Here is a 20,881-nt window from a genome sequence, read left to right as displayed (position 1 = left end):
TTTCCAAAAATAAAGCCACTCTTGGGGTAGTATCTGGTCTCGCAGCTCAACCCTATTTACTATAAAAATACCAGACAAGTATTCGGACAAGAGCGGTGGTGTTTCTACAAAAAGTTGCCCTTTCTTCTAACCTCAGATGATTCCATTAGAGGGGACTGGGTGGCACATCTCCTAGCTGATTTTAGATATGACATTATGTCCCGTAAACAAGCAAAAATAGTGGTTTCCAAGGAAGTGCATTCTCATGGGAGAGAACAATAGGTCCTGAAAATGCTGCACTCTCCGCGGTATAATGCCCTGTACAAAAACCTAATGAATTCATAACACAGATTGTATAACTTTAAGTTATGAAAATTTCCTATAAACTTTTTGTTTCAATTCCTTATTTGAAAGGTTTCTGCTCGCTGTTAGGAAATGAAAGCAAACCTATCATCTATAGGCTAAAGAACATCATGGTCTGCTCTATCTGTAAGGCCCATAGACTTCAATGGGAATACCCCTTTAATATATCAGCATGGGTAAAAGATATATGGCAAAGGTTAAGCCAAGGAGGTTTGGACTAGACTGGATACATTATAGCAAATGTTAATAGTATTAGGTCACAAATTCAAGGCATTCGTTCCATATACTTGGGGGCAGATTTATTAGGACTGGTTTTTGCAGTCTTAACAAAGGCCCTGACAGACGCAAAGTGCGCTTGATTGGTGCAAACAAGAATGGAGATCTACGACACTAAGGCCCGGTTCACATGTGCATTTGGGGATGTTGAGAGAAAAGCACTGCATTTTCGCGCGGAAACCACACAGACCCCCTTTATAGTCTATGGGGTCTGTGTGTTCCTTTTTTTATGTGGATTAAAGGGGTTGTCCCATCACAAGGATCCTATCTATACTGCTTGTTAATGTGGATGCAAGACATTTCCTAAATACACTGCTTCAGCAAAACGGCTTTGTTTGTCCACTATCTTACTTTATTCAATTCATTGTGGCCACAGCCCTGACTTATCTGCTCAAAAGTCAAGTGATGTATCTGCTGCTCTCAGGGGGGAGGGAGGAGGGGCTAAGTGCAGGAAGCGAGCCTGTGTATCTAGCTATTCCTGTGTCTGCACCACGTGACCTAGGTCCTGCTCTCAGATAGAGGAGAGGAGCTGCTTTCATTTCTTCTGTTCTCCCAGTTATCAGGTTAGCTAACTCAATTGTGTTCATTATGGCAGAGACAGTCAGTCTCTGTATGTAACACAGAATGGAGTTGCTGCTGCCTGTACTTCATAGTCCAATATGGGTGGGCGGAGCTACACACGAATTTGGGGGCGGAGTTAAACGGCAGGTTGCATGTGAAACCCGCCCACCAAATGATGCAAGAAACCAGGAAGAAAGAAGATTTTACAGCAGTAAAGACTGATGAGTATGCGACGTGGGACTACCCCTTTAAGTCGGGGGGTCCCCAAGTGGATGCACTGAACGGAAACCCATGCGCAGATGTGGATCTAGCCTTAGAAACTGGCGTAGATTTCCTGTATAACTCATTCTAGAAAGCTGACATGAGTTATAACAAAAACGTTGGAAGGCGGAATCCCAGGGCCTCCCCGCTCTGCAAACATTTGTGGAAAGTGGTGAGCGAGACACAGTGCGGGTATGTGGCACACGTTGGTGCTCTAAAGGGCCTTGCTCCAAATGTGTACCACATTACCAACCATCTACCCCAGAAAACTGAGGTAGATGGGATAAAAAAAAATCCCATATGGGCTTTCTTTTTCATTTATCATTAAAAGGACCTGTTCTGAGTTTCTGTTTTTTCACTTCACTGACCTAAATATACCCACAATGCTTAAAAGGGGTTTAGTCTGGCTCCAATCTATATAAGAATGGAGCAGGAAGTAGAAAAGTTCCATCCACTATATAGCGGCCATGCTGGAGTAGTGCAGCTCTGTTTTCATTCAGTTGTATAGGAGCACGGCTGCTATACAGTGGACAGAGCCTTCTACTACAGACTCCAAAAGTTTAGAGCGAATTTTCACAAACTGTAACATATATAAAACAAATACATGATAGAAGTCTACAGGTTTCTGAAATGATCCCCTGGTTTATCTGAAAACCACTAGCTCAGCATCCACAGGAGAATTCCATCTGATTTCTGTATTGTATCACACTAATGTATGAGTAGACTATTTTACCAGTATAATCCTTTGAAAAATTACATGCAGAGCAACATTCCCCTACAGATTTGTAGATCTCATCCGCACACTGTATATTCTCAAGTTCAGGATCATTTGAGATACGGCATATTTTCTAAATTCATAACATTCTTCTGTAATTTTGCTTTATTTTATGGGCTGTGGCAGTACAACATATGTCCAAATACTTTGTGCAAATTAAAGAGAACCTGTCATGTTGAAACTCCCAGTCCATAAGGACCTGTGGGTCGTTTCATGTCCCAAATTACCCTTTAATGACGGGGTCCCAAAGTGCTTTTTTGCTTCGGGCACCACATAGGGCCTTAGCCTAAAACAGTTTCCCTCTAAGAAGCAATTGAACACAATCTGAAGCTTCATAGCTGTTGTCCAAATGCTTGTTCATCTGACAGATATTCCTAAAACTCCTCATGAACATGCACACTTGGTTTGGTTGAGCATGCATGTATTTTCTAAGGAGAGAGAGGAATAAGCTGCTGCCAGACACCTCTGGCTTATCTCTCTTGAGAAAACAATATTAGGCATGTAAAGCAAATCTACAACAAAATCTGCTTCTAAGACTGGGGCCCCACATGGCGTAAACGCCACAACAAAAACAGCAGCATTTTACAGTCCCTGCAAAGTGGACATTGCCGAAAAATACCCATAGTGGAAATTTCCAAAATGTTGCATATTTGGAAATCTCAGAATGCCAATATACCTACGGAAATGCTGGCGGTTTGCCTATAGGTATAATTGAAGCAGAAAGTCTGCATTTTTTCTTGCAACACTTTTTTCGCTGAAGCCCACTGCAGATCTTTTCTGTTGCAATTACATATCATATGGGCATACCTTGCAAGTGTCTGCTGTGTAATGCTTGGTTCACACATCAGTATGCCATGAATTCAGTTTGAGACTAAAAACGGACTGATGCACATACTGATTGTGTACTGACACCTTTTTATGCTGATAGAATGCTGTCCGTCCCCGACATGTAGGTTTTTGCTGTCTGCTTGAAAAGTCGGACATCTTTGGGAATGGACACCCACAGACAGTAAAAGAACGCACCTGATGTCCATTTAAATCAATGCGAAATGTCACGGACACAGCTAGCGACCGCTGCTAATGTCCGCACAAGATTTTGAACGGACATTAGCAGCGGACACTACCTGTCAGACACCGACGGTAGTCTGAACGCTCCCTATCAGCATACAAAGGTGTCAGTATACAAACAGTATCAATCAGTCCGTTTTTAGTCTCGAACTGAATTCAAACGGACGGATGGCATACTGATGTGTGAACTAAGCTTAAGTGTCAGGCGTATGGAGACAAGATTATGGACACATCCAGATGTCAATTTAACAATATTCCAAAATTGTTCTTATGTGGAATTATTTACTAACGTCAGGTGAAGTGACAACTCATAAGGGAAAGACTGATGACGTACGACCTAGAAATCATGCACTTTAGCTGTACACAAGTTGCGTAAAATAGATCATGTTACAATAAATGAGTGGATGTGGCTTTGACCTCTGTAACAGCTAGTATGGCAGCGGTGATGAGTACAGACACACCTCGGACATACTACGGGTACTGGTGTGTTTGTCCTATAAGTACTCTCTCCACTCAGTGCTATCAACTTTCATAACAAGCATAACCAGTGTAATAACCTAGGCACTATCTCACACTACCTCCACTCCTCTCCTGTCTATCCTGTAATCCTTCTGAGGCATAGAAATATAGTCATTATTTATGGGTGACAAATGTTATATTCCACCCATGTATGTTAATTAGGTCAGAAAGTTAATTCTCATTTCAGGTGACCCCTAATTCTTGACCCGGAATCCGCATCTATTGCATAGTTAAGGAATATCCTGTGGAAAGCAACAGTAGGGCTTTCCACCTTTGGGACTCCACTGATTAAAGAAGAGGGGTTCCTATAGACTTCAAGAAAGAAATGTGCAGATACCAGCTCTCTGTTCAGACAGCTGTTTCGCTTGCAGAATCAGAAAGGTACACAGGTGGATGGTTACATGACTAAAACCATGCCCATGCAGTCCCTGGTGGTCCACAGATTTCCTACAAAGTCCAGGTAAAGTGATCTGATCATCTACCTCTTCTGATCTCATGCTGTCACTGTCTTGGTGAGCTGGGAATTTCATGATGATGATGCTCATGATAATACAAGTCTGGTGCAGTGAGGGGGAGAAGTGATTTGGCGGCAGATTAGCAACAGCTGGAAACCTAGGGGTGACAAGGTTGGGTGAGCCCCACCTTATGAAAATCCTGTGTACGCCCCTGTGCAGAATGAAGGTCATAATCCCCTTGTGCTTCAGAATAGTTGGAATACCTACACAGAGGCGTAGCTACAGAGGGTGCAGCGGTATCAGTCACAACCATGCCCTTGGCCCTGAGGGCCCCTAAGGCCCCTCTGCCACATAACATATACCACTACTCTAAATGACATAAGGTAGGTAGAGGCCCAATTATGGATTTTGCATTGGGACCCAGGAGCCTCAAGTTACACCTCTGCTTATATAGATAATGTACAGGTTCCCTAATATAGGAATGACTGTACATGATATTTTCTTATAAGCCAAACATGAACATGCACTGAAATAAATTTTTCACAAATGTGTCTTACTGGGAATTCAATTTTGTTCTAGCCTGCACTTCTTCAGGCTCCAGTAAAATCCCTGTATATCATCACCTTATTCTGAGTAGTCCCAGTATATACTGTAGTGATTCCTCGCCAGATCTCACTCCTGATAGCTCATGTGCTTATTTATTCAGCGCTATATGGGAGGTGTCTGCGATGCATTCTCTTCTCAGAATAAGTAATACTTTATGTACTGGTTGAAAAAAGATTTCAACAAAAGATATATGTGGATACATCGAATGAAGGAAAATCTATCTATCTATATATCTATCTGTCTATCTATCCATCCATCTAGCTATCAATCTGTTTATCTATCCATTTATCTTCAGTATTTATAGACACAATTCTACAATACAACACATGTACATATATAAATCTGCACTTTCCAGTCTTTGCATGTAGCTAACATAGTATGTAATGTGTGAATGCCACAGCTGTATATAGTCTTACAAGACCGTATCAGAGGAGCATGCTAATCCATTAAGAGTAGCCTCTCCCAGCAGTCACATCCCAGCACCCTGCACTCACGTCTCCATCGCTCGTTCACCAAGTGCATATGAGGGTAGTACATGTCTACTTCATGTTCTAAGACATCTTCAAAGAAGCGTTGGCGATCTCTCAGGTGCTGTGTGCTGGAGCTTTGGCTCTGGAAAACAGGATGTCCCTGTATAATAGGGGAGAGGTTTGGGTTACAACAGCTGCACATTATAAGGTGGATATAGACAATCTGATACAATAAAATATGTATTCCAAGTATCTGTGACAAACAATTTGTTACATTACAGGCAAAATATTATGGTAATGCACAAAGATGTCTTTTATTTGTTGTCCGCTGCCACAGTTCTTTCCATCCATTTAGGACAATGTAAGACTAGAGTGTATGTTCTCACGTGTGAAAATTGTCCCAAAACTTTCACCTGCTTATGGCCACATCTTAAGGCGAGTGTAATACTTATGTCTGGGTCATAATAAGGAATGTGAAGTCACTACACAGGCGGAGATAGACACGTGGTAAAGGTATAGTGAGCCCAATAAATGCTCTCTATAGGGCACAGGCAGCACCCAATTCTTCTAAGTGAAGTGCATGCTGCTCTATAATACAGGAAACCCCATACACAGAGAAGACAGAGTAGGACAGAGGGTATATAGTAACATCATGGCAGTATATAGATGTACTGACCTGGGATCTGGCTGTCATGTCTGCGCCGGGCGTGCAGAGTGGGAGCTCCTTGTCCTCCACAAGTTGTCAGGAGTTCTCAGTACAGAGTGAGCAGAACTGGGCGGGAACATTCACGTCTTATTACTCATCCTCAGAGAATGACTGTCACAGACATTGTGCTGGCTATACATATACAGATGTAGCAGGGCTGGAGGGCTCAGTTAACTCTTTGCGGGACATTGGCTTTAAGACTTTGGGTAAGAGTGAATAATAACGTGGGTTTATTTAGTATTCTGAGTAAACCCCTTCTAGCATATGGTGATATTATGGTGAGTTGTACCATATGGTATACTCAGCTCTGCTACATGTGTATGTGCGCTCCGCTGTTACTGCGTCACTCACACCAGCTGTTTACACACTAACAACATGTAAGCATGAAACCTATGGTTATTTCACTGTATCGTTACACTCAACTATGGAAAATACATTGATGGAAAATATACAATTCTATAGGGCATGATAGTTTAAAAAGGACCATATATAAGGAAATCATGGCGGGGTTTGTGACAGGTGCCAGACCATAGAAAGTTCCTGCATTCATGCTCATATCCATTGACAATGAATCAAGACACCAGATTGTCACCACTAAGATGGTTAGAGAAAATCTTAAAAACTTTGCAAAATTTCAAAATTCTAATATTTGAAAAAATGTTTAACTTTTAATTGTCTACAAAAAGGCCTATATAGGATTATGTCAATTGGAAAACCCCTTTAATATCTTACAGTATGTGTATTACTGTTTGGTTCTTATTAGTTTTCAGTTCTCATCACATAGAAGAAACAAGGAATTGTTAAAGGGGCATTAAAATCAAGAAGCTTAAAGGGGTTTTCCAGCCCCAAACTGATTTTTAAACTGGTGACCTATTCACCCTGACCCTGGCCCCATATAGATCTCTGGGTGCCAGAAGCTGTTAGGAGACGGGAAGCAGGACCTATTGAAATAATTTGGGACCTGAAAACCCCTTTAATGGGGTTGTGTAAGTCGTCAAAAACACAGCTGCTTTCTTCTTCTTAGTAAGTGACATCATGTCTGTTGGTCACTTGGCCATGCTGCAGCTCAGTCCCTTTCATTTAAAATGGAGATGTGTCACTGCCAACGTACATGATGTCACTTCCTGAGAAGAAAAAAGCAGCCATGTTTTCGAGACCTTTATGGGTACCCTCCAGTCAACACAGAATATTTGACTATATATGACACATATCTGGTGCTCTCTGTTTCTCTCCTCCTTTCCTCCATCCAGGTCTCCCACCAAATTTGTTTCAAGATGTCTGCAGACTTTCCCATGTCTCCTCCTGTGCCCTTAGATAGACATGCCATGTATGTAATTAGTGAAAGAGGACTAGATACATTGACTATACATTGTCATATTTATAGTTTTCAAAGAAGGGGCCACAAGTTCACAAAATCCAACTCAAAATCTGCTTCTCAACTCGCCCATTGATTTCAATGGATGTCAGTAGCAGATTTTTTCCTCTAGCTGCTTTTTTGGCTAGAGATAAAAGAAACGTCATGATGACCTATTTTTAGGTAATTTCTCCATGAGCCCTGTGTTCAGCATGGCCACAGGCCAGTTTTTATACTATTCTGTTTGTAAAATATGCCAGATCTTTATAGTAAAACTTAGTATCTACTAAGTCACGTTCCCTGCAGGTTTGACAGCATTTCACTGCATACAATTTCACTTTATGGATTGCTTCTGCAGGCTGAAGTTCCTCCGAGGTCCATGAACATAGAGTAGGTCGTATCCTGCACCAGGTCATCGGAAGAGTACACATCAGAAGCTCCTATAGAGGTAAGTACATCACAGAATGCATTGGGGTGTCATGCAAGTGCATTCCACTGCAAACTTGACCCCTCATCACACTGCACACTCATTGATGTACATGGTGCCTAACCCTATCACTACAGGGGGATTTTAGCACTTACATTGTAGGTTTTCCCCTGCACAATCTTTTCAGGGATTTGGATGAACTGCAGCTCTACAATTCAGTCATATTATCGGTACAGCTCCATTTAAGTAATGGCAGATCTATAAACAGAATACTGGCTTCCATTACAGATGCTCACATACTTGAAGGGCATTAGACAGGAATCTGACTGAAAATGTATATGTGACAATCCCAAGTGACTGGACTTCTGCCAGACTAATGCTCTCCATATTTGCCAGGTATTTGTTGGACAACAGCCATCTCTCCTAACCTCACCATATGCATACACACTCAGCAAGTAGGATATGCATCATGAGCAAGGAGAGGGGACAAAGATGAGACCATACATCTCTGGCGGACACTTATCTTCCCAAGAACGAAAGAATTAGGCTGCTTTTTATTTCTCCCATCTTCCATTGGAGGAGAGTCAAGAGGCCGCCATACACATCTGAAGTGTTCAGCCAATGCATATCTAATGTATACAGGTTGCTCAAAGGTGATCTGTCACCAGGTCTGAAAAACCCCAAAACACCTTACAAGTGCTGTCACCCTGAGCATTTTGGTGTTTTGTTTATCCAAATCTGCACAGCCATTCCAAAGATATAAGCCCTTTTTTGTTTATGCAAATTAAGGTATAATAGCCAAGTGGGTGGTAACACTGCATGACATACAGCACCCCTACACTAGTACTGTACACTCTAATTTAAATTAACACTAGAAAGGCTTAGGAAAGCCTGGCCGGATTTGGATAAGCAAGACACCAAAATGTTCAGGGTAACATTGCATACCAAATAATGTATGTTATTAGCTTTTCATACCTGGTGAGTGGTCCACTGTAAGCAGCACTAGTCTTGTAAGGTATACACAAGTGTGTATGACATCATCTGCCAATGATGGTCAGGAGAGAAACAGGATGAGGTGTAATTTTATGTTATTATTTCTGCAATGTACTTTTGATCTTTCTTTGGAGCTGTAACAGTCTGGTTCCCTCACAAAATAGTAGTAGTAGGTTATTCATGAATTAAAGTATTATGGCAGGGCAGTGGCAATGCTACCAATGAGCCTAGTACACACCCTGCAGGTGAATTATACTGATCACAAATAGAGATGAGCGAACACTAAAATGTTCGAGGTTCGAAATTCGATTCGAACAGCCGCTCACTGTTCGAGTGTTCGAATGGGTTTCGAACCCCATTATAGTCTATGGGGAACATAAACTCGTTAAGGGGGAAACCCAAATTCGTGTCTGGAGGGTCACCAAGTCCACTATGACACCCCAGGAAATGATACCAACACCCTGGAATGACACTGGGACAGCAGGGGAAGCATGTCTGGGGGCATAAAAGTCACTTTATTTCATGGAAATCCCTGTCAGTTTGCGATTTTCGCAAGCTAACTTTTCCCCATAGAAATGCATTGGCCAGTGCTGATTGGCCAGAGTACGGAACTCGACCAATCAGCGCTGGCTCTGCTGGAGGAGGCGGAGTCTAAGATAGCTCCACACCAGTCTCCATTCAGGTCCGACCTTAGACTCCGCCTCCTCCGGCAGAGCCAGCGCTGATTGGCCGAAGGCTGGCCAATGCATTCCTATGCGAATGCAGACTTAGCAGTGCTGAGTCAGTTTTGCTCAACTACACATCTGATGCACACTCGGCACTGCTACATCAGATGTAGCAATCTGATGTAGCAGAGCCGAGGGTGCACTAGAACCCCTGTGCAAACTCAGTTCACGCTAATAGAATGCATTGGCCAGCGCTGATTGGCCAATGCATTCTATTAGCCCGATGAAGTAGAGCTGAATGTGTGTGCTAAGCACACACATTCAGCACTGCTTCATCAAGCCAATACAATGCATTAGCCAGTGCTGATTGGCCAGAGTACGGAATTCGGCCAATCAGCGCTGGCCAATGCATTCTATTAGCCCGATGAAGTAGAGCTGAATGTGTGTGCTAAGCACACACATTCAGCACTGCTTCATCAAGCCAATACAATGCATTAGCCAGTGCTGATTGGCCAGAGTACGGAATTCGGCCAATCAGCGCTGGCTCTGCTGGAGGAGGCGGAGTCTAAGGTCGCTCCACACCAGTCTCCATTCAGGTCCGACCTTAGACTCCGCCTCCTCCGGCAGAGCCAGCGCTGATTGGCCGAAGGCTGGCCAATGCATTCCTATGCGAATGCAGACTTAGCAGTGCTGAGTCAGTTTTGCTCAACTACACATCTGATGCACACTCGGCACTGCTACATCAGATGTAGCAATCTGATGTAGCAGAGCCGAGGGTGCACTAGAACCCCTGTGCAAACTCAGTTCACGCTAATAGAATGCATTGGCCAGCGCTGATTGGCCAATGCATTCTATTAGCCCGATGAAGTAGAGCTGAATGTGTGTGCTAAGCACACACATTCAGCACTGCTTCATCAAGCCAATACAATGCATTAGCCAGTGCTGATTGGCCAGAGTACGGAATTCGGCCAATCAGCGCTGGCCAATGCATTCTATTAGCCCGATGAAGTAGAGCTGAATGTGTGTGCTAAGCACACACATTCAGCACTGCTTCATCAAGCCAATACAATGCATTAGCCAGTGCTGATTGGCCAGAGTACGGAATTCGGCCAATCAGCGCTGGCTCTGCTGGAGGAGGCGGAGTCTAAGGTCGCTCCACACCAGTCTCCATTCAGGTCCGACCTTAGACTCCGCCTCCTCCGGCAGAGCCAGCGCTGATTGGCCGAAGGCTGGCCAATGCATTCCTATGCGAATGCAGACTTAGCAGTGCTGAGTCAGTTTTGCTCAACTACACATCTGATGCACACTCGGCACTGCTACATCAGATGTAGCAATCTGATGTAGCAGAGCCGAGGGTGCACTAGAACCCCTGTGCAAACTCAGTTCACGCTAATAGAATGCATTGGCCAGCGCTGATTGGCCAATGCATTCTATTAGCCCGATGAAGTAGAGCTGAATGTGTGTGCTAAGCACACACATTCAGCACTGCTTCATCAAGCCAATACAATGCATTAGCCAGTGCTGATTGGCCAGAGTACGGAATTCGGCCAATCAGCGCTGGCCAATGCATTCTATTAGCCCGATGAAGTAGAGCTGAATGTGTGTGCTAAGCACACACATTCAGCTCTACTTCATCGGGCTAATAGAATGCATTGGCCAGCGCTGATTGGCCAGAGTACGGAACTCGACCAATCAGCGCTGGCTCTGCTGGAGGAGGCGGAGTCTAAGGTCGGACCTGAATGGAGACTGGTGTGGAGCGATCTTAGACTCCGCCTCCTCCAGCAGAGCCAGCGCTGATTGGCCGAATTCCGTACTCTGGCCAATCAGCACTGGCTAATGCATTGTATTGGCGTGATGAAGCAGTGCTGAATGTGTGTGCTTAGCACACACATTCAGCTCTACTTCATCGGGCTAATAGAATGCATTGGCCAGCGCTGATTGGCCGAATTCCGTACTCTGGCCAATCAGTGCTGGCCAATGCATTCTATTAGCTTGATGAAGCAGAGTGTGCACAAGGGTTCAAGCGCACCCTCGGCTCTGATGTAGGAGAGCCGAGGGTGCACTTGAACCCTTGTGCACCCTCAGCTCTGCTACATCAGAGCCGAGGGTGCGCTTGAACCCTTGTGCACACTCTGCTTCATCAAGCTAATAGAATGCATTGGCCAGCGCTGATTGGCCAATGTATTCTATTAGCCTGATGAAGTAGAGCTGAATGTGTGTGCTAAGCACACACATTCAGCTCTACTTCATCGGGCTAATAGAATGCATTGGCCAGCGCTGATTGGCCAGAGTACGGAACTCGACCAATCAGCGCTGGCTCTGCTGGAGGAGGCGGAGTCTAAGATCGCTCCACACCAGTCTCCATTCAGGTCCGACCTTAGACTCCGCCTCCTCCAGCAGAGCCAGCGCTGATTGGCCGAATTCCGTACTCTGGCCAATCAGCACTGGCTAATGCATTGTATTGGCTTGATGAAGCAGTGCTGAATGTGTGTGCTTAGCACACACATTCAGCTCTACTTCATCGGGCTAATAGAATGCATTGGCCAATCAGCGCTGGCCAATGCATTCTATTAGCGTGAACTGAGTTTGCACAGGGGTTCTAGTGCACCCTCGGCTCTGCTACATCAGATTGCTACATCTGATGTAGCAGTGCCGAGTGTGCATCAGATGTGTAGTTGAGCAAAACTGACTCAGCACTGCTAAGTCTCTGCATTCGCATAGGAATGCATTGGCCAGCCTTCGGCCAATCAGCGCTGGCTCTGCCGGAGGAGGCGGAGTCTAAGGTCGGACCTGAATGGAGACTGGTGTGGAGCGATCTTAGACTCCGCCTCCTCCAGCAGAGCCAGCGCTGATTGGTCGAGTTCCGTACTCTGGCCAATCAGCGCTGGCCAATGCATTCTATTAGCCCGATGAAGTAGAGCTGAATGTGTGTGCTTAGCACACACATTCAGCTCTACTTCATCAGGCTAATAGAATACATTGGCCAATCAGCGCTGGCCAATGCATTCTATTAGCTTGATGAAGCAGAGTGTGCACAAGGGTTCAAGCGCACCCTCGGCTCTGATGTAGCAGAGCTGAGGGTGCACAAGGGTTCAAGTGCACCCTCGGCTCTCCTACATCAGAGCCGAGGGTGCGCTTGAACCCTTGTGCAGCCTCGGCTCTGCTACATCAGAGCCGAGGGTGCGCTTGAACCCTTGTGCACACTCTGCTTCATCAAGCTAATAGAATGCATTGGCCAGCACTGATTGGCCAGAGTACGGAATTCGGCCAATCAGCGCTGGCCAATGCATCCCTATGGGAAAAAGTTTATCTCACAAAAATCACAATTAAACACCCGATAGAGCCCCAAAAAGTTATTTTTAATAACATTCCCCCCTAAATAAAGGTTATCCCTAGCTATCCCTGCCTGTACAGCTATCCCTGTCTCATAGTCACAAAGTTCACATTCTCATATGACCCGGATTTGAAATCCACTATTCGTCTAAAATGGAGGTCACCTGATTTCGGCAGCCAATGACTTTTTCCAATTTTTTTCAATGCCCCCAGTGTCGTAGTTCCTGTCCCACCTCCCCTGCGCTGTTATTGGTGCAAAAAAGGCGCCAGGGAAGGTGGGAGGGGAATCGAATTTTGGCGCACTTTACCACGTGGTGTTCGATTCGATTCGAACATGGCGAACACCCTGATATCCGATCGAACATGTGTTCGATAGAACACTGTTCGCTCATCTCTAATCACAAACACTATAGAATAGAATGAGACAGGAGCTACAATGATTCATGCACACAATGGATGATCTGTGTTGTCTTTTCTAATTATTGAGGAAATGATTCTGAGGACGCCTCCTCCAGCTATACAAAGCTTTACAAAGCATGTACACACCCTACTTTAGCTGGATGCTATACTATGATGTAGTCATTGTGGGCACAGGTCACAATATTTGTAGGACTTGTCCCTAGCAGTAATGGGCTTCAAATGGGGTTCCGCTTTACTGTGTCAAAGCCTGAGCTGACTGCAGGATCCTTTGGTAAGCTGGTGGGCTAGTCAGGTCCTGCCACTGTTTCTAGTTGATGTTGGGTTTTTATTCACCATTACTTCAAGAAACCATCACATTATATAATGGTGGAAAGTTAAGTGGATTTCCCACAAGATCACAGAATAGGATGTAAATGGATGGCAACCAATTGGACACCCACCAGTTACTGGAAATGAGATCTCAATACTGCGCTTGTGTGGTGTGAGTGGAGTAGTGGCCAAGTTTGAGTGCTGCTGCATCGAGGATAAAGTACAGACCACCCTCCTAAACAAATACAGACCTCAAACTCCTATATTATGACTATTACAGTCTCTAGACCAGACCCCTAAATATAGATCCTGAAAAAGAACCCTGAAATAAATATAAACCCAAGAACAAACTCCCCAACCAAAACCCCTATATAAATACAGATGCCAGAACAGACCTTTGAGGATATCCCCAAACCATTAATTCCTTAAATACAGACACTTGGTAGACTTCTAAGTACATTCAGGCTCCTTGAACACAGACCCATAAACTAATACAGAGTAGAGATGGGCAACCTTCTTAAAATTCATTTAGTTTCAGGTTCAGACGGTGCAAAACCAAAATTTGTTTGAATAAGTATCTGTTTCCCTGTGGTCTATTGGATAGTTACTGTGGCGGTCAGCTTGGGAAGGGTTTAAGTCCTGTTTAGATTGTGCATGCAGTAATAGGCAAGGTGCAGCACAAGAAGGTTTATTATTATATAGTTATATTAGTCATTGTGAATTGTTTGCATTGGATTGTGCAGTGAGTTATATGAAAAGTATCACTTTATGTGGGTGCAGGTCATTGTGCGGTCAGTCGTTTTGGTATTTTCTGGAAACTGCATTGACTCTGGAGGCAGAATCAGGTTGCATCTATGAGTTGCTCCATGAGAGAAGCTGTTTGCTTCTCTCCTCGTGATGTGAACCATTGACGTGAGGCTTTGCAGAGGTTGACGAGAGTAGGAATGACTCCATGTTTAAAGGGGTTGCCCCATCACAAGGATCCTATCTATAATGATAGTTTATGTGGATTTAAGACTTTTCCTAAATACATTGCTTTATCAAAACTGCTTTGTTTGGCCGCTATGTTAATTTATTCACTTCATTGTTGACACTTCGTTTCTATGGCCACTGGGCTTATCTGCTCATTTCCCAAGTGACTTAGCTGCCTGCTCTCAGGGGGAGAGGAAGGGGCTGACAAGCAACGGAGCTCCTCAGATAGGGGAGGGGGGAGGTGAGAGCTCCAGGATTACTGTGCTGTCTATCTTCAGCTCTTCCACTATTCAGCTGGTTTAATTGAATTTGGCTGATAAGGGCTGAGATAAGGAGCCCATTACGTTTGCATGTAATGCAAGCTGACTCAAATCCAGCTCTGCTACATCAGTTTCCACATCAGCTTTATACTGTGATAATGCATTTACAACCAATCCCTCATTACTGACTGCAAACATAGCAGAGCAAGTGAAACCCCACCCAATGTGCCAAGAAATTCAGGAAGTGAAGAGAGCACAGAGCCCTGCAGGCTGCAGAAAAAGAGTTATGGGAATACCCCTATAAAGATTTGTTTCCACATTCGGTGGGTGAGGAGGAAAGCTTTGGGGTTTGCTCAAGGAGACAAGGCTAGCTTGAAAGCTCTGTGGACAGCTTGTGGAGTAGAGCGTGTCAGGGCTTGTTGCTCCTTACTCATAGCAGTAAGGGGCAACAAGCCCTGAAACTCGTAAGAAGCCCAAAATTTGGCGTTTTTTTTGTCTTCACTTTTATGTTTTTTTGATTTTGTGTGCATTTTTCTATGTGAATTTTTAATTCAGTAGATGTGTTATTTTTAATGATTGTGCTATGGAACATTAAAAGTTAAGTTTTATACATTTTTTGGTCTGTTGTGTTGCTGGAAACTTTTTTTTTTTTTCCATTTGGTTTACTCCTAGCCGAGGAGCTTTTTCCGTGTATGCATAGATTTTTGTTTATGGGCACTTTTGAGCTGTGGGGCAATTTTTGTTTTTTTGGCTTCAGTGTAGAATATTGTATACGTTGTCAGGGCCTGGGTTTGCTAGGTGGGGTGGCATAGACACACAACTCCAGTTTCTGCAGTCCAAAACAAAGGTAGAGTTTATTTTCACTCAAAAAGATAGTGCAGCAACAAAAGGAAAAAATGCAAAAATAAATACCTGCCCAGCTAGGCTCTAACTAAACATAGAATAGGTTACATCACCTAGAGTAACAGAAGTCCAAAAAACCTGTAGAATCATTCAGGACGCAGCTCCCAAAAATATAACCTCTCTGTCAGCTCTCCAGCCAAGCTCTGCCAAAGTGTTGCTGCTGGAGCTGACTTCTTAAGCCTCCTTGACGAGGAGACTCTCTTCAGCTGAGTCGCTGCCGGAACATTCCCAAAGTGTGGACTGGAGGGGGGTAGAATGACAGGTCCCACTACCAATCCTACCTGTCATTCCTAAAAATCCAGCCCAGTACTGAGCATTTACCAAAATGCTCAGCAGATGAAAGTTGTCTGCTGAGAACAAACATTCCTTCTGGAGTTTTCTCATCTCACCCACTTTAGTAGTCTGGGTGAGATGTACACCCCCTCCATTACCTGACCAGCCATTGGCTTACAACATGTACACACCATTGGGTATGTTTTGAGGAAAAAAACAAGAGAAGAGTACGTGCTTCCTTTTAACTAGGAAATGGCACTGGTAATGGTATGGTTCATTGCGTGATTCCTCCTCTGGGGAACATACCCCTCCCACTTCAACTTTTGAGGATGTGATGCAAAGTTTATAAGGCTGTATAGCCAAGTGCGGGGGTCGCCATGACCTAGAGGAAACAGCTCCCCTTGAGTAAAAAGCTGCTGGGATACTTGGCAGTTAGTGGATTCTGGAGAATTACACAGATACAAAAATCCAGCAGGCACACACACCCTTGACAACAACAAATGGAGTCGGGCTCCCAAAGAAATGACTTTTATTGATAACAGATGACGTGTTTCTGGGTACCAGTGCCAAACAACTAGCACCACCCTTTCCTCAGATCTGATTAAAAGTGACAATAAAAAAACCTCAGATCAATATGTGCAATTTGTATTAGCACCTCTTTATTGATTTGAACTTTTTATTGTCACTTTTAATCAGATCTGAGGAAGGGATGGTGCTAGTTGTTTGGCACTGGTACCCCGAAACACGTCATCTGTTATCAATAAAAGTCGTTTGTTTGCCAGCCCGACTCCATTTGTTGTTATCAAGGGTGTGTGCTGTCACGGGATGGTTAGAGTCTATACTATAGGCCATGTGTAATATATATTTCATGTGGAGTGTATTCTCTAACCTGTTGTATACATCAATGTGTAGTTGGCTGATTAGGGTCTAGTGTGTTAGCACATTGTATGCAAATACCTCTAACTAGTGAGGACAATGGGTGGAGATAATCTGATTGGTGTCTCCAAGAAGATGTTGGATGGTGCATTGTCCATAGTAGACAGGGAGTCTGCTCTCCTTGGTATAGGTGAGGGGGGAAGGATCTGTGACTCAGCCCTCCCCACCCACAGATATAGGATGTAAGTGTTAGTATATAGTTGTAGCTAGCAGTTAGTATGGGTTAGCCGGCCTGTGCACAGCTCTGCAGAGAGCCAGAATTTAGTTACAGGACCAAGGAACCAAAGCTATCATTGGATTGGGACTTCTGTGGACTTATTGTTATTACGGTTGATGTGACCGCCGCCGGCTACTAACTTTGTGGATTACAATAAATTGCTGTTGTCTCCCGACCTCTTGCGTCCGTGTTGATTTAAGGTATCCTCCAGAGGAAGGACGTATACCTTTTGCTCCGTGACAACTGGTTGGCAGCGGTGGGATCAACAGCGGACAGCGAGATGGACTACAACAGCTCAGCGATTAATGGAGCCACAACCTCAGAATACAGGAACTGGACTATGGCAAGTCTACAAGTAAGGGCCCGGGAACTAAACCTGAGTTACCAAGGAAGAACGAAAGATCAACTGATCGAGGCACTGGAGGAGATGACCCTGCAAAGCGACCATGAGGAGGGCTGCCCCCAGGAGACAGTAGAGATACGGGAGTGGCAGGTACAGACCCAAAAGAGCAGATGGGTTGTTTTGTATGAGGAGGAATTGGCAGTGCTGGGGCTAGGAGCAACTGCAGAGCAAAGGAGTAGAGCGTTACAGAGGGCTCAGGAAACGGAGAAGGAGGAACAGAGAATGGCGCATGAAAAGGAAAGAATGGTGCATGAAATGCGAATGGCTGAGATAACTACGAGGAATCATAATCAAACGTCGACCCCCAGCCCAACAGTGAGAGAACCACCATATGTCTCCCATAAACACTTCAAGACCTTTGATGAAGTGGCTGGGGATGTTGATGGATATTTTCAGGACTTCGAACACCAGTGCCACCTGATGGAAGTCCCAGAGAAGGATTGGGTCCGGTATCTGGTGGGGCACCTACGAGATGGGGCTGCGGAAGCTCTCAGAGCCATGGACCCTAGTGATCAGCGGGACTATGAGGCCATTAAAAGAGCGGTGCAGAAGTATTATGCAGTCACTCCAGAGACCTACCGAGTTCATTTCCGCTCTTTGCCTTACAATGGGGGAAGCTCCTTTCACATGTTCGCCCACAAGTTGAAGCAAGCATGCAAGCGCTGGCTAGAAGGAGAGGGGGCTGTCACAGTCGATAAGGTCCTCCAAGTCATACTTAAGGAACAGTTCTTTTCCCAGTGCCCTGCTGAGATCCGTGAGTGGGTGCTGGAACGGAACCCAGCCACAGTTAAGCAAGCTGCTTCTCTTGCAGATGAGGGCCTGACCATCAAGCCGCAGTGGAAGAGGTTGTTTGCAGAGGAGTGGAAAACTACCACAGTCCGCCAGACACCCTTCAGCCAGCCACCCACCTTTCGTGCCCGGCCTCAGGATTACAATTCCCCCTCTACCCCTGCCCCAGCCCATCGGCCTCCAGCTATGAACAACCCTGTCCCTAGACAACGACCTACTGGAAGAATGCTAGAGCGCAGATGTTTTGGGTGCGGGCGGCCTGGACATTTGCAAGCTAGTTGCCCTGTTAACATGGGGGCACGGGCCACCGTGGCATCCCGGCCTATTCACTACCTGGGAACCACCCCTAGGACAGAAAGTTTGGCCCCATTTCCAGATGACTCCATGAATGACCCATCTGTTCCACCTCCAGGGGTCTATGGGATTCAGCCTTCCGCCACACATCCCGCAAACCTTCAGCGGAAGCACTTGCAGGAGGTCCTACTGGATGGCCGAACAGTTGTTGGATTCCGGGACTCGGGAGCTTTCCTAACAGTAGCGGACCCCCGAGTTGTGCGACCCGAGGCCCTAGAGGAGGGCCCTGGCATTTCTATCAAGTTGGCAGGGGGTACTCGGAGACGTATTCCTAAAGCTACCGTGGAACTCGACTATGGTTATGGACCAAAACGATGCACAATTGGTGTGATGAGCGGGCTGCCGGCCAATGTTCTGTTAGGCAACGATGTTGGAAATCTACAGTGCCACTTTGTGGGAGCAGTGACCCGAAGCCAAGCTCAGGGAGAAGCCAACATGGATCCACCGGATTTTCTGCCAGATGCCAGCCCTTCAACCCTACAACTTTACCATTCAGTACCGCCGAGGGAACCAACACCAGAACGCGGATGGGTTATCCCGGCAGGAGGACATATGAGCTATAGAGACTGATGTGCATTCCCCAATTTACCTGTGTAGGCCAATTGTGTCATGCACATGTTTTGAGAGGGGGAGGGGTTGTCACGGGATGGTTAGAGTCTATACTATAGGCCATGTGTAATATATATTTCATGTGGAGTGTATTCTCTAACCTGTTGTATACATCAATGTGTAGTTGGCTGATTAGGGTCTAGTGTGTTAGCACATTGTATGTAAATACCTCTAACTAGTGAGGACAATGGGTGGAGATAATCTGATTGGTGTCTCCAAGAAGATGTTGGATGGTGCATTGTCCATAGTAGACAGGGAGTCTGCTCTCCTTGGTATAGGTGAGGGGGGAAGGATCTGTGACTCAGCCCTTCCCACCCACAGATATAGGATGTAAGTGTTAGTATATAGTTGTAGCTAGCAGTTAGTATGGGTTAGCCGGCCTGTGCACAGCTCTGCAGAGAGCCAGGATTTAGTTACAGGACCAAGGAACCAAAGCTATCATTGGATTGGGACTTCTGTGGACTTATTGTTATTACGGTTGATGTGACCGCCGCCGGCTACTAACTTTGTGGATTACAATAAATTGCTGTTGTCTCCCGACCTCTTGCGTCCGTGTTGATTTAAGGTATCCTCCAGAGGAAGGACGTATACCTTTTGCTCCGTGACATGTGCACCTACCGGATTTTTGTATCTGTGGATTTCTCCAGATTCCACTAACTGCCCAAATACACACCATTGGGTTAGCTTTCATGAGAAGAACTGGTGAACAATAAAAGTTTAACAGTCTTAAACGTTTCCCAAGTATTCATTGGTATTAGGTTCCGCTCATGTTTTAGAGGATTCCCATGCAAAGCTTTCCTGTGCAGTTATGATTATAATCCCTAGAGAATAGCAACACACATAATAAGGAACTATACAAGTGCAGCCATTTCCCCGATACATATAGTATTTTTGTTCCTAATATTTTTTTGCATTTTTATTTGCTTTTAAGTTTATCTTATTCCGATGTTGTATATTAATGTACTCATTGCTGGGTACCATAGTTCTCAGTTGCCATAGATTTTTATTAGAGTAATAATAATAAAATATTCAGTCGGCGCATGTCTTGTCAGCCATTTTTCTGTGGCCGTTACATGAGTGTACTGCACATTCGGAGTTCTTCGGAGTACAGAGCATACTGAGCATGCTCAGTAGCTCTGTACCGGCAACACTTACGAAGAAGAAGACACAGGAGGATGCGCGTGGCTGTAGAAGTTGGCTGTTTGAGCGCAGGGGAATCGCCCCCTGTTCTGTCTGGAGAGTAATTTGCAAACAGAGAAAACCAGGAATATCACCGGAACGGTGGCGCAGAGAAGAATTCTACAGATAGGGTTTGAATAGCCTTTCTTAAGGCTATTCCAATGTGGTAGTACTGAAAAAAGGGATTCTAATGATAGACCCAGATGATGTCATCAGCAGTGACACCGCCAATGTGAAGACATTGGATCTTGTCGCATCATCAACAACTTTGGAACCTTGAAAAAAGATAAAATAGTTCTGGCCTGGGCCACCTCTGCACTCATGGATATCCATCATCACAAGCTAGCAGCTGTTATTATAGGAATGTATAGGGCTTACATTAGTAGTGACATTGTTGCCTGCTCCCACCTGTGATACTATCTCATGTTTGGAGCTTTAAAGGAAAA

General features: G+C 44.9%; 1 protein-coding gene across 1 annotated transcript in view; it reads right to left on the bottom strand.

Annotated features, from left to right (window-relative positions):
* LOC142196917 (dysbindin-like) overlaps positions 1-20,881 on the bottom strand; it is a 35,844-nt gene that overhangs the window by 5,731 nt on the left and 9,232 nt on the right. The window contains exon 2 of the mRNA XM_075266896.1: positions 5,358-5,493. Within this exon, the coding sequence (XP_075122997.1) occupies positions 5,358-5,493 (136 nt within the window). The remainder of the gene's footprint in view (positions 1-5,357; positions 5,494-20,881) is intronic.

The sequence above is a fragment of the Leptodactylus fuscus genome, chromosome 3 (genome assembly GCF_031893055.1).
Source record: "Leptodactylus fuscus isolate aLepFus1 chromosome 3, aLepFus1.hap2, whole genome shotgun sequence".
Classification (NCBI taxonomy): domain Eukaryota; kingdom Metazoa; phylum Chordata; class Amphibia; order Anura; family Leptodactylidae; genus Leptodactylus; species Leptodactylus fuscus.
The sequence above is the reverse complement of the archived record's forward strand: the minus strand, read 5'-3'. Positions and strand labels throughout refer to the sequence as shown.